The sequence below is a fragment of the Pelodiscus sinensis genome, chromosome 12 (genome assembly GCF_049634645.1).
Source record: "Pelodiscus sinensis isolate JC-2024 chromosome 12, ASM4963464v1, whole genome shotgun sequence".
Taxonomy (NCBI): domain Eukaryota; kingdom Metazoa; phylum Chordata; order Testudines; family Trionychidae; genus Pelodiscus; species Pelodiscus sinensis.
Window position 1 is genome coordinate 38,657,799 of NC_134722.1, and position 15,214 is coordinate 38,673,012.

General features: G+C 42.9%; 1 protein-coding gene across 5 annotated transcripts in view; it reads left to right on the forward strand.

The window, feature by feature from the left end:
* The window catches only part of PRMT7 (protein arginine methyltransferase 7), a 63,641-nt gene that overhangs the window by 45,223 nt on the left and 3,204 nt on the right, over positions 1-15,214 (forward strand). For all 5 annotated transcript variants that reach the window (XM_075940339.1, XM_075940340.1, XM_006117569.4 and 2 more), the window contains one exon: positions 9,847-9,921. In XM_075940339.1, coding sequence (XP_075796454.1) covers positions 9,847-9,921 — 75 coding nt within the window. The remainder of the gene's footprint in view (positions 1-9,846; positions 9,922-15,214) is intronic.

Below are 15,214 nucleotides of genomic sequence, written 5' to 3' on the forward strand. Positions count from 1 at the left end.
GCAACATCAGTAGTTATGAAAAGAGCCTCCTGACTGCAATCTGCAGGGGTTCCTCATGAGTTACAATCAAAGATTCAAGATCTTCCTTTCGACAAGCAAAAATTATTTGCTGAAAACACAGACATTTAAGGCCATTCCATCATCGCTGGGCTGCCATCACAATGGACCGTTGGGTCCTCAAAATAATAACATCAGGGTGTACTATCCTCTTTACTACACTTGCTCCCACCTCCCTGTCCCTCTTCAGGGACCCCTCTCATGAAGACCTAGTAAAGCAGGAGGTACAGCGACTGCTCGGTCTAAGAACAGAGGAAATAGTACTCAACGGCTTCAGAGGGAGGGAGTTTTACTCCCATTACTTTCTTACAACAACAAGAAAAAGGGAGGATAGAGGCCTATTTTAGACCTCTGCAGATTGAATTGATATCTATGAAAGCAACAATTCAAAATGGTTACCCTAGCATCAATAATCCCATGATTAGAGAATGGAGATTGGTTTGCAGGCCTCAACCTGTAGGATGCCTATTTTCACATAACTATTTACCCTTCACACAGATGGTTCCTACGTTTCGTGGTGGGTGCACAGATCATTATCAATACCAGGTACTACCATTTGGCCTTTCCTCGGCACCCAGAGTATTTTCAAAAATGTTGGCTGTTGTCATGGCTTACCTTCACTAACAAGCCGTGATCATTTTTCCGTACTTTGATGATTGCTTAGTGAAAAGCCCATCGGAAGTAGACACACATCACATGGTGACCACAAACAAACAAGCAAACATTCACTCTCTTGGGCCTTCTATTCAACACACAGAAGTCAACGCTGCAACTTACACAAGCTCTAGAATTCATAGGTGTCCACCTAGATACAGTGTCTGCAAAGGCATACCTCCCCAGGCAGCGATTCCAAGCAATCCAAGAGCTGGCTACTACTGTTACCATCAGTTCTGCAGTCTCCATACTCACCTGTCTCCAACTTATAGCTCACATGGCTCCTACAATCTATGTGATTGACTATACCCTTTGATATCTTCAGCATTGGCTTGCAACGGTCTATACCCATTGTATGAGACAACTGCACACGCTGGTGTCCCCTCCACCTTGTGTTTTAAAATCTCTCACATGGTGGACCAATCCCAGCAATCTATTAGCAGGTGTACCATTTCATCTAGTCCAATTTTCTGTACACATAATTACCGACATGTCCTGCTTGGATGGGGAGCCCACATGCAAGTCATGTCAATATAAGGATGATGAACCACACAAAAGACATCTTTACACCTCAATTTATTAGAACTCAGAGCTGTATTCAATGCATGCAAACATTTTGTAACACACATTCAGGGAAAGATAGTCAGAGTATTAACCAACAATATGTCAGCGGTGTTTTAGATCAATCTCCAGGGAGGTGACCGATCCCATATTCTACGCACAGAAGCGGTCCAATTATGGAATTGGTGCATATGAAACAACATCACCCTCATAGCTTCATATCTACTGGGGTAAGCGATACAACAGCAGACTCCCTCAGCAGACATTTTGGCCCCGGACTACGAATGGGAATCCTCAGGTCCTCCAATCCATTTTCCAATGGTGGGGTTTTCCGACAAGAGACCTCTTTTCTTCCTACAAAAACAAGAAGTGTCACCATTTACTGCTCAAGAGCTGGTATCGGACCAGGGTCTGTAGGGGACACTTTTCTTCTCAATTGAAAGGGCCCACTTGTATATACATTCCCTCCTATCCCACTCATTCCCAAGGTGCTTGAGAAGATCACCAGAGGCAAAGCGACAGTTATTCTCGTACTACCATTTTGGCGCATCAGATATGGTTCCCTTATCTGTATCTGATTTCTCCTCTGCCTTCTTACCTTCTTCCGATTCAGCACGATCTCCTGATACTCCATTCTCAGCCACAGCTCCTGTGCCTCACAGCAAGGTTCATTGCTGGTTCTACCAGGAGAACAATGCTCTTACCAAGTGAAGTTCTTTTGCATAGCAGAAAACAATCTACCCAGACCACCTATCTCCAGAAATGGCATAGATACCCTTTTCTGGTGCACTGGCAAAAATCTAGATTCAGACACTGCACCATTACATGAAATCTTGGACTACATATTGTCTCTCAAGAACACTGATGTATCTCTGTCTTCCTTACAGGTACATCTCTCAGCCAACACTACCTTTCACCAGTGAGTAGAGGGATGGTCAGTCTTTGCCCATCCCATCACAAAGAGATGCATAAAAAGTTTTCTAATCTATACCCACCACACAGGCTATCACCACCATCATGGAATTTAGAAATGGTGCTAGACACTCTTACTCGCCCACTGCAATATGAATAAGTAATTAGCAGAAACCATTTATTCTGTAGACCTTTCTTTGATCAGTTTTCATATATAAGATGAGTTATAACCTTTTCTTTAACTGCAAAGTTAAGCATACATTCCTTAATACTCGGTACTGTTGGATAATCTTAGACGATCCAGAGCCATCTAAAGACCAGAAAACAAATGTCATAAAAGGACAGAAATTCACCACCATTCTGGAGAATTGCACTAAATTATTTTCAGAAGGGTAGCCATATTAGTTAATATCAGTGAAAACAATGTGACACTTTAAAGACTTAACACGTTTATTTTGGCATAAGATTCCATGGGCTGGTACTCACTTCGTCAGATACATGAAGTGGAAGCTGTGGTTTGGCAGACATATCTGCACTTGCAACGATGTGTTACATTACTCTGTGGCGTACAGTTTGCAAATAAATTTGTTAGTCTTCAAGGTCCCACAGGACTTCTGGTTGTTTTTACTAAATTATTTGTTCCACTTTTTGATCTAAAGGTTATTGGATAGAAGGATGGTTTTAGACTCTTTTTAATTACCCTTGGTTTTGATCCATTCAGCATGGTTTAGAACACTCTCTGTGTGATTCATTGCATTACTGTAACCTTCTGTGTTAAGTAGAATTTCTGTGAACAAGACTTTGTATGAGCAGAGATAACTCTTCATAGCAATAAATGGGAATAAAATGATTCTTTCTGAAACTGGTGAATCTGCTCATCCACTAAAGATCAGCACAATGTTCTTTTAAATAGATGACAGTTGAACTGAAATACTATCTGTTCACTGACTCATTAGCAACAATAAGAGATGCTGGCTGCCAGTAACTGTTGCTGAAGGAAAATTCTGAGAACACTATCGCTAGTAAAATCCTCCATAGGAAATAATTCTGAGTGATAGAATACTGCCATAAGAAAGGGAGAGGCTAGTAATAACACATCAAAAATATTTGCAGTTCAGAGCTTTACATATTTCCTCCCCCCCCCCCCCCCCTCCCCACACACACACACCTTCCTCTTTTTGAAGAAATATGAGGCAAATCCTCAGCTGGTGCCATAGGCTGTCTGTTTTAATAAGTTGTAATGAACAACAAGAAATCCTGTGGCACTTTATAGACTAACAGATTTATTGGAGCAAAAGCTTTCATGAGCAAAGACCCACTTCCTCAGACCCACTGCATCAGAAGAAATAGTAATAGTTCTTCATGAATCCAGCAAAGACTTTGCAACTTCTTGTTCTGCTAAACAAACATTCATATTTCGTAGAGAAGTCTTCATGCTTTCAGAGTTGTATCTGATAACGTGGACCACTAAAATAACTGTTCAGCTTTGTCTTGATGATCAGCGTGTTTATTGCTTGCTCTTTGTTCCTACATCCTTACTATTCTTCTTGTCTAAGCTGCTCTGAGAATACAGAACAGTTTGCAATGTTTCTGAAGTAATGCTCCTCTTTGAAGTAATAGATCTGATGTGTAGGATCAAGGCTAATCATGCTGAACACATCTGTAATGGCTTGTCTGAGCACACATTTTTCATCAAAGCACCGTGTGCCTAATTTATGTTCTGTTTAAAGGTTCAGAAGCATTTCAGTACAAAAAAATGGACTATAGTTAGGGATATAATGAAACTTTGGCATTTGTTCTTTAGATCAGTTCAATTTGAAAAAGAATGCGGTACAGAAGCAACTGATCTGGAACACTGACATCATGTTCCCAGAACATTCTGTTAGATTATTTTAGTGGCAGTTATCTCTGCATCTACTATGCCACTGAAGACCAGTCTTAAAGATTTTTATCTGACTTGTTACCTAGTATTTGTCTGAGCCAACAATGATAATTGTTTTAGAATTCTTAACCCTCAAGGTAAGAACTATACCTTGAGGGAAAAGTAAGCTGAGGAAGAAAGAAACTGAGCCCCAACTTGAAAGGACTATTGACATCAGGTTTTGGTGGCTGCTGAAAGAAAATGTGACTGTAATAAGTAAAAAAGCAACTGATATAATGTCATGGCTTCAGTGGGTGGTGGTGTTCAAATAACCAGGGGAATATTAATACATGTTCATAATGCAGACTAAGGATGTGAAATCCTGTTTAACCAGTTAACTGGGATCCTACAGGTGGTCCCGGCTGGGCTGGATCAGCTGAGACTCCCATGCCACAGACTGCTCTGGCTGGGCTAGGCTGAGTTAGAGGTGGTTGGGGGTTGCTTGGATCAGGCTGGGCCTGCAGGATCCCAGTTAAGCAATTAATCTTTCATATTCTATTCTATTCCCACCCCCAGTGGGCCTCCACAGCCTGGGATGGGAAACCTTCAAAATGGTGTGTTCCCTCAGATTTCCTCATTTGTAGGCTATCAGTCCCCATATTAGAAGGCCATGCACAATGCATTTGCCATTTTGGAGAAACACACATCATACGGAAATGCCCGCACTACAAAAAGCTCTCTGATAGGTTTCTCAAAGTCAGAGACTTCCAACTAAAGCAGAGAAATCACTCAGTTCATCCTTAGACCCAGAGTCTAGGATCCCCTCACCAGCAATCCCCAGTAGCAGTTTCAGACCACGGATCATTTCACCCCACTCCCAGAAAGGCGACCAAATATAGGCTGCAGTAATTGCCTCAGAGATACCAGTCAAAAAAGAAACAGTCACCGCTAAAAAAAATTAACCTTGCGCTAAGGCACTGATCACCTCAGACTTTGTGGTACCAAAACATCCCAAGGGGCCAAGGCACCAACACAGCAAGACCCTAGTTCGAGTGCATGAACTAAGACTAAAACATTGCTCAGCACTCATAGTACTGAAGAAAGCTGCAACATTGTCCATTTTAGTGGCATCATCTGCCATGCACATGCAGCCCTGCCTGCTCCCAGCACCTGTGGTGACCGTCCCGATACAGACCATGGCACCAAGCTGCACGGTACCACAACCACTTACTGCTCATGTGAACCCAGTTCTTTCTTTAGTACCGGGAACACCACAGTTTGGTATTAGTGGCACTTTCATCCATCCAGGGCTGCATCGAAAAGCCAGTCCAATGAGTTCCACATTACCATTCTCCTATGATAAAGAGGCAGGGAAGGAAGTGACTCTTCATTATCCTTTTCATTCCTCTCCTAAACAAACACACTCACAACAACCAATACTGGTAGCGGGGAACACCTGGCAATAGTTTCATTGGCAACTGCTTCATCTAAACTCCATTGCTGATCGAATTTCAGTAGGATGAATCGGAGGAACTCAAAGAGGCTGCAGAAGATGACCGACTATCTGCTACCCATGCCCATTTCATCATCCTCTCTAGATGAGAAAATCATGCCTCTACCACCCACCACAGGTGACAGTGTTAAGTCCTTTCAGGATCTATTCAAGAGAGTGGCAGACTTTCTCTGGTAGAACTACCAGAGACTCAACATAAACTGACAGACATACTGCAGGCATCCTTGTCAGCCATAATTGCCCTGCTAATTAACTCTGCCATTGTGGACCTGGTAAAGATAATATGGCAGACGCTGACCACTATTCTACCATCCTCCAGGTGCATGAATAAGACGTATTATGTCCTGGTCAAAGGAGTGGAGTTCCTCTTCACACACCCAACTCCTAACTCCCTAGTAGTGGAGGCAGTACATCAACTGGGTAAACAGTCCCAATACAAAGCTATCCCCATATGTTAAGGACTGGACTAGACTATACATCTTTCACTGGAAATCTTACTCTTTGGCTTCTTACAATTCCGCATTGCCAACTACTCTGCACTCTTGCCAAAATATACATAGAACATGTTTGATTAAAATAAGATTCTTTATTGAACAACTAGCAGGTGACCGGGCAAAGTCATTTTGTGTAGCTTACATTTATAGGAAAGTTCAAGAAATTAAATATATGTAATATAATTTTTTTATTAATGTACTTGCAAAAGGGAAGTAAAGAATAGTTTTAAATGTGTAGGATTTCAACTTCAAACATTATTCATTTTATTGAATACTTACCATACATAGTAAATTTTAATTAGAAAATTGTAAAGCTTCCATTATTCTTTCTGTAACTAATTTGAATAATTGTGTGATTTGTAACAGTAAACATTTTCTTTGCACTAAAATGATAGTTGAATAGGTGACTTGATTTTAATTTTGTTAGCAAATATTTTTTATGAACCCTAATCATAATAGTCATGACATTTTTCTGTTGAAAACCAAAAATAATTATTTAAACCTTTCACCCCAGCATATTCAGGTGTAAAAAGTAATACATGAAGCTAATTTAAGTGGCAGAATTGTTTATGCAAACTTTGGTATCTGAGGTAGTATGACTTGTTTTGTACAAACAAATCTACAAACTCTTTAAAATATAGTAAATTGCCAAATGATGTGTGAGATTAATACAAAGCCAAAATCACTAAGGGGCTCCCTTATAGCCAAGACAGCATACAAGCCTCTCGACTCTGCGGACATAGCAGCCCGATCATTGGCCGCATCTGTAGTCACGCGCCGCACTTCCTGGATCCACCTCTCAGGATTTCCTAAAGAAATACAAAATACGGTTGAGGATTTGCCATTTGAAGGAAAGAAACTAGACACAGAGAGCACCAGCGCCTCATTTCATACTAGAGATTCCCGTGCAACTCTAAAAACGTCATATGATCTAAGAGAAAACAGGGCCACTTCTATACACAACTTTTTCATCTGGTATCATGTATATAGCCTCAATGTGCGTATGATCAATGGCATAGCCAGAAATAACCAAGACACCAACAGACAGACACCAGATCAGCCTGCAGCATCCCAGCCTACTACGTCACAGCAGTCGTTTTGAGATATTAGTCCATGGTTTTGACACCCTTCCCTTCTCCAGAATGCCAGCCAGCCTCTTCAGAGGTTGCTTGTTACCATGTTACCCTGTCTGGCATAACATCACTTCAGACAAGTGAGTGCTGGAAATTGTCTCATAGGTTATTCTATCCCATTTATTTCAACTCCTACTCACCCAGCTGCCTCATTCCTCTTCAAGGATCCCTCCCACGAGATCTTCTTATATTATATAGTTCCTATTGGAAATAACTCATCTACAGCACTTAAGAGACATAAAAGCCATTTTGTCACAGGAACAGGATTCTATTCCCACTACTTTCTCACACGAAAAAGGAGCGAAGAATAGAGGCCTATTTTGGACTTAAGCCAGCTCAACACATTCATACAAAAACACCACTCCAAATTGGTGACTTTGGTGACAATAGTTCTGACATTACAGAAGAGAGATTGGCTCTTGTCCCTTGACCTTCAAGATACATACTTCCCCATTACAATCCACTCATAACACAGGACGGTCCTTTAATTCACTCTGGGCAATTAACATTATCAATCCCACTTGCTACCCTTTGGACTAGCCATGGCACCGAGAGAATTCTCAAAAGTTCTGGCAGTGGCTGCTCCTCACCTCTGCAAGATGGAGATTATGATTTTCCCCGATTTGCATGATTGCTTTATATATGCCTCATCTAAATAGGCAATATGGACCACCGTACACATAGTAAATGTACTCATTGCACTGGGGCACCAGATAAATCACATCTGACATCTGCACCTGACATCTGCACAACAACTGGAATTTATAAGGGCCCATTTTGATTGTCTAGAAATACAGGCAACCCCCACGTTTCAACCAGAGAATGCCTTCAGTTGCTCAGATATGACAGCTACAATTTACATAGTTCAGACATGCTAGACTACATGTGTAGCGCCTTCAGAGGTGGCAACACACTTGTTACATACCCTACAAACATTCCCTTCAAAAGTCTCTTAGGGTATGTCTACACTGCCACCCTAGTTCGAACTAGGGTGACTAATGTAGGCATTCGAATTTGCAAATGAAGCCCGGGATTTAAATATCCCGGCCTTTATTTGCATGTTCCCGGGTGCTGCCATTTTTAAATGCACTGTAGTTCAAATTACCTGCCCGCGGCTACACACGGCACGAACTAGGTAGTTCGAATTAAAGCTCCTAATTCGAATTACCATTGTTCTTCCTGCAAGGAGGTTTAACGGTAGTTCAAATTAGGAGCTTTAATTCGAACTACCTAGTCCGTGCCGCGTGTAGCCGCGGGCAGGTAGTTCAAACTACGGGGCATTTAAAAATGGTGGTGTCCAGGAACATGCAAATAAAGGCCGGGATATTTAATACTAAAAAGTTTAATACTAAAAAGTTGGATTTGCATATCTGGCGCTGCATACAGTTGATTTCTGTATTTTGTTTTTGTTGCTGCATAATTTCACAAGTATGTGCTGGTGAATGTTAACAACTGATGAATTGCACATCTTGATAAAGCTGAATATTCTTGACATAAGTTGCCCCAAAACGTAATCAGATAAACTTCTTTAAATTTTTGTATTCATTGGCCATCTGAAGTGATTTTGATTAGGTTTTCATCATCTTGCATAGAAAAGCTGACTGGCTTTCCCGTTATACTTAATGGATTTGAAATCCAGTTATTGTTGTCATTTATGGTTGGAAAATACTTCATAATGGTTGTGTATAAATCACAAAGATGATCTGCAATGTCCTGGCCAGGAAGAAGAGTACAGGAGAAAGCTTGAGGCAGAGTTGTCTGGTCCCTCCTTCCTTTGAGGGGAACTGCTCCATAGTCACCTAAAGTGGAGAACCCACAGGGACACAAGGAGAAGGAGAATAATAATAATAATCTTGTGCAGTAAGTGAGGTTCTTCAAGATGGTTGTTCCTATGGGTGCTCCCCTCCCCTCTGTTCCCCCTCCCCTCTGCTTCAGAGTTGTACTCAGTTTCTCCAGGGTAGGGAAGGAGCAGAGGGACAGTTGGTGGTGCATGCCGGTTAACCACTTGGAGCAGTTTCTGTAGGTTTGGTGCCTGCAGGATACTGCTGCTAGAAATATCCAGCTACAAGCATAAAGCACCAAGACATCTAAAATGGAGCACCCACAGGGACAACCATCTTGAAGAACCTCAGTTACTGCTCAAGATAAGTACCCTTATCTTTGGTACTGGTTGGGTTCTGAGGATTGCCCAACTAGAGATATTCAACCTGCATTAGCATTAATCCAAAGTGATATAACAGCATAGGAAGAAGCAATGCAAAGTTTCCATCCTGAACTATTTACATGCCTTCCAACCTGTAGGATCCACTTCTGAAATGATAACAGTTTATATGCCCTTTGTGTCTAAACAGCAGGGGATACCGCCTTGTGATTTAGTTATTTGTCCACTGGAAACCAAACTGACACCAATTCTTTTAAAAAGCCAGCAAACTTAGTAAAATAGTAAAAACTTTAGGTTCTTCCTGAACTGGATCTGTATTCTGTCCTGTGACTGAAAGATTGAAGATGATATGACCCACTATTAATCTCCTGATTCAGCTGGCCTGAAAACACTTTTAAAATACTCTTCCTGCCCTTTTCAGCTGTCTGCAGTATATAATTAAGACAGTGGTTCACAATTCAAATTCTTCCCTAAAAGGAATATTCACTTTGCCTCCTTAGGACTTGTGGAGAATTCGAAGCCCATGTGGTATCTGTGAAGGGTTTGATGTTCACATTATGGATGACATGATTAAGGTAAGAGAAGGATCACGTAAAGCAGCTTTCTCCAACCCTTTTAAGCACAAGATCACTTTTTCAAAATAAGGGCAATCCAGGATCTACCTCAAGCCCAAGTGCCTTGCTCTGCCTTCTTCCCCACCCCTTCTCTGAGGCCTTCCCTGCTCAACCCATTCCTCCTCCCTCGCCCATCCTCACTCGTTTGCATGGGATGTAGGAGGCGCAGGCTCTGTTCTTGGGTCAGGGGTCTGGCATGTGGGAGGGGCTCCAGGCTGAGCCTGGGGCAGAGGGTTAGGGTGCAGGACGAGATTTAAGTTGCAGGTAGTGGGAAGGAGTTTGGGTGCGTGACAGATGCAGGGCTGTGTAGGGGATCAGGCTGAGAGCTCTGGCTGGGCACCGCTTACTGCCCAGGTGCCTCATGAGATGGGGCAGTATGGCTAAGACAGGCTTACCCCTGCCCTAGCCTTGCACCACTCCACAAAGCAGCTGGCATGTCCAGCAGCAGCTCTGGGGAGAAGGGCAGGTGGGTTTCACATGCTGCCCTCCTCCCTGTCCGAAAGCACCACCCCCACTCCGTCCACTGACCGTTGTTCCCAGTTTCAATCAATGGGAGCTGTGGGAGTGGTGCCTGCAGACAAGAGCAGCATTTGGGTCCTTCTGTCCTTCCTCCCCCAGAGGTTCCAGGATGCTTCAGAAGCTTCCAGGAATGATACAGGGACAGGGTTGGGAAGAGCCTCCTTTAGCCCTACTGTGCTGCCGGACTGTTAGCAGCCGATCTCCCTGTTTGGCTACAGGAGTCTCTAGATTGAGGCCAGTTCCAGGAGGCTCCCGGCCAGTGTTCCACCCAGAGATGGAAAAAATTGGAATGAATTTTGATACGTGCACCAATATGGAGGTGCTGTGCAGATGTGTATCACCAGCAGAAACCAAACACCTACCTGTAGTATACATTTTAAAAAATGACTCTAAGGATGAATTACTCCTGTAGATGACAAGATAGGCATTTTAGAATTCACTGAATTAAATTTAAGCATAAGAGGGAAATGCAAATGATGACGTGCACAGACCAGTCAAAAACCTGAAATACCACACTCGGAAAGAAGTAGCAGCAGCACAAGTGTGTGTTGGGTTGGGAGATGAGTATGAAAGATAGAATGTGTGTGTGTGGGTGACAGATACACACAGTCTGTGAGAGTGACAGAGATTTGCATTAGGGATGTAAATACCCCTTTAAAAAGTTAACCGGTTAAACAACATAATTTTAATTGTTTAACTGGGATCCAGACAGTCGACCATGGACAGGGGGGCTGCTCTGGCCGGCTGGGATCCTGCCGTACCATGGGGTGCTCTGGCCAGTTGCAGTGGGAGGGAGGCTATTCCCCCTTTTTCTCTCCCCTCCCGCCCCCCCAACACCAGTTAACTAGTTATCTGATAAGCATGCCGGTAAGGCTAATACTTAGTGGGTAAACAATTAACTGGTTCACTGTTTGGATCCCTAATTCACATTGCCCTTTAAGTATGCCTAGCACATTCAGACATAGGAACAGCTGCCAGTAAACTCCCTCCATCCCAAAGCCTGTTATGTCCCCCTTTCTGTGGAGATAGTATATATGGGTGGTGCAGGGTGACATCAGCACCCCCTTTTCTGCCTTAAAAAGACTGGGATTTTTCAGCTTAGAAAAGAGGAGACTAAGGGGGGTTATGATAGAGGTCTAAAAAATCATGAGTGGTGAGGAAAAGTAAATAAGGAAATGTTATTTGCTTGTTTCCATAACATAAGAACTAGGGGCCACCAAATGAAATGAATAGGTAGCAGGTTTAAAACAAACAAAAGGAAGTACTTCTTCATGCAATGCACAGTCAATCCGTGGAACACCTTGCTGGAGGATGTTGTGAAACCACGACTCTAACAGAGTTAAAAAAGAGCTAGATAAATTCATGGAGGATAGGTTCATCAATGGCTATTAGCCAGGAGGGGCAGGAATGGTGTCCCTAGCCTCTGTCAGAGTCTGGGAATGGGTGACGGGTGGGATTGCTTGATGGTTATCTGTTCTGTTTATTCCCTGTGGTGGCACCTAGTATTGGCCACTGTTGGAAGACAGGATACTGGTCTGGGTGGACCTTTGTTCTGACCCAGTATTGTTGTTATGCCTCTCTCACCCTGCCCCACAAGCAGGAGGCTCCCAGAGGCAGTTGCAAGGCAGAGGGCAGGTGAAATATGACAGTGGGGGAGAAGGCAGCGGACGTGCCAGCACTTGATAGGCTCCTGGCCAAAACAGTCTCGATCACCTGTCAGAGGCTCCAGGATCTACCAGTACATCCCAATCTGGTGGTTGTTGACCACTGTTCTAAAGTCTTTATGCAGAGGGACATTGCAGCTTACAGTTTAACTTTACAAGGAAAAGTAGCTGTAATTTAGTGGAATATCTGAGGGAACAATCTGTGTTTTACATCAGTGCATGTGATGTAACATTGTTTCATCCTAAAGTGATGCCAGTGATATTCACAGTTAGACATAAATTAATTCCTGGAAGGAAAAAAACCTGTCGATTTTTAGTCTTTTATTTCTTTTGATGTGACAGCTGTTTTGCTATCTTCAAATATTCAGAAAGCATTGTACAGTAGACTTTCGATAATCCAGCACCTTTGGAACCAAGGTGGTGCCGGATTATCGGATATGCCGGAGTATCAGGAGGTACTGCATACCCCCAACACAATCTCCCTCCCCTCCGCCAACCTTATGCTCGGGCCCCGGAGCCACCAGTACAGCCGCGCATCTCCCTCCAGGCGCTGGGGCACCTGCACTGAGCGGCCGGCTTTTCAGTGAGCTGCCTGAGACGCTGTGCATAAGCCAATCCCCCTCCCCTTCCCCGGAGCCAAACACCTCCCTCTCTGCTGTAACCCGATCCCATTCCCCCCTTCCCCACCTATGCTCAGGTCCCCGTACATCTCCCTTCAGGCACTGGGGTACGTCTGCTGAGTGGCCAGTTTTTCAATGAGCTGGCCGGGACGCCGTGCGTAACCCAATCTCCCTCCCCATCCCCAGAGCAAACATCTCCCCTCCCTGCTGTAACCTATGTGAGAGCAGCTGACCTGAGTCCGTCCCAGTTCCGTCGGGAGCGCTTGTCATTTTGATGCCAGACTATTGGGAGTGCCGGACAATTGGGTGCCGGACTAATGGAGTTTTACTGTACAGGCAGTCCCCGGGTTACGTACAAGATAGGGACTGTAGGTTTGTTCTTAAGTTGAATTTGTATGTAAGTCGGAACTGGTACATATTGTAGGGGAAACTCTAGCCAAACATTTCTCCAGAGCTCAGTTTTATTCTCCCACACCTCACTTCCCTTAGTCCTTTATTCTCAAGCTGTGGTGTCTGCTGAGAAAAGCTGCTCCGCGTCTCCCTGGTCTGCTGGGGGGGGAGGCACTAGCTTCGCGTCTCCCTGGTCTGCTGGGGGGAAGCAGCTAGTGCGGGGTTGCCTCACCCCGTTTGTAAGTAGGGATCCGATGTAAGTCGGATCCATGTAACCCGGGGACTGCCTGTGTTTGAAAATACATTTACTAATACCTATTTTGAATTAACACAGTTCATTACATTTTATGTTGGAAATCAAATCTCTAGCAAGTTTCATTAACTTCTTTTCCTCACACCCTTGTAATCAGTGCAGTTACTTAGACTAAAACACTTTCCAGGAACCAGTGATGAGACTTGGCTAGTCGTGGTTAATCCTGTGACACCGGCTTTACTGGCATGTCCCATTACCAGTAATAAGATGAGCTTGAAAAGCCTGAGGACTAATCAACTTTATTGCAAAAATTAGGTATTGTCATTTTCAAGCATTTCTGAAAGACCTCTCTAACATGACCAGTTTTAGAGACATTTCAACTGCTCTTAGAGGGGTAGTTGTGTTAGTCTGTTTCCGCAAAAACAAGGAATCCTATGGCACTTTAAAGACTAACATGTATTTATGCATAAGCTTTCATGGTTTTTCCCACAAAAGCTTATGCCCAAATAAATCTGTTAATTTCATCCACTCTAGAACGGTAGCTGTTAAATCAGAATGTTTGTGTAGGTCCCAGTAGTTGCTTAATCACAATCAGGATTTTATGAATGTATAAATTGTTGGGATATGTAAAAAAGGAATAGGGGTCTGGGATGGTGGAAAAGAGGTCAGCCACAATAGGCATTACCCTTGAGCATGCTCTTTCCCTTTGTTTTTGCAGCCTAGAAAAATAGATAAGCATGTAGCTGCTCTTCTTTGTTGTGTCTTTTGCTTATCCTCATTGGCCCTGTATAAAACATGTTCAGGGTTAAATTTCTTGTAATCTCTGTCACCTGCTGATTTAGAAAGTTTGTAGTGTACAAAGTGTTGATTTAATTAGAAATTCTGTAAATAGTAATGGGGGGTATAATTGTATTCATCACCTACTTATTAATATTCATTTTATGGGAGTTAACATTACTAAATAAGGTTTTAGGAAAAGTAGTGATAGATGTGTGAATTGAAATACTAAAGTAGATAAAAGGGTATGATTGGCACTGGGTTGTTGCCACTTGCATGTTGTGTTGAATGTCCGAGGTCAACATGTGTGGGCAATAAAGCAGTTCCGTTTACCCCATCCGCTCCTGGGTCATCTGTTTCTTCTCTAACATAAATTGCTTGGCAATACCTTATAAAATGTAGGAAGGTAGGTTTTCTAATACAGATTTTACAGTAAACAAAAGTAGGGGTAATTAATATGTGGGTCATTCTTTCTCTTATCCTCTTCCCAGAGGAGAATTTTGTTTGCCATGGAGTCTTAGAATGGTACATTTAAATTTTTTTGTGAAAATGCTGCTGAATAATGTATCTGGTAGAGAATGCTGAGTCTAAGAAGCATACCTTGTTTTTGGGACTGAAAGTGGTGAGATTTGTGATAGGAGCTGGTTCCACAACCTCAGACTGGGCTCCAAAAAAGCTCAGAAAGCTGTTTCCTATATCAAATAAACTTGTGATAGGAAGTTCCACTGTGCTTGAGAACCAGAGTTATTAACTACAGTTTTCATGCTGGACCTTTAGACATCCTGACCCAAGCCATTGAGAGTCTTAAAGATAGGGACACACATGAACTTAATTTGATATTCTATGGGAAGGAAGTGTAGAAGAGGAAGAACAGGTTTGATGTGTTCACAGTAGCCTGTGTTGCTAAAGAGACTTGTGCAGTATTCTGTATGCTAGCTGGAATCTTCTAAGTACTGAAGTCTTCATGTTTGTATATATTGTTGCAGTCTAGCTAGGAGGCACACAAGGCATACACATTATATAAGGAGTAT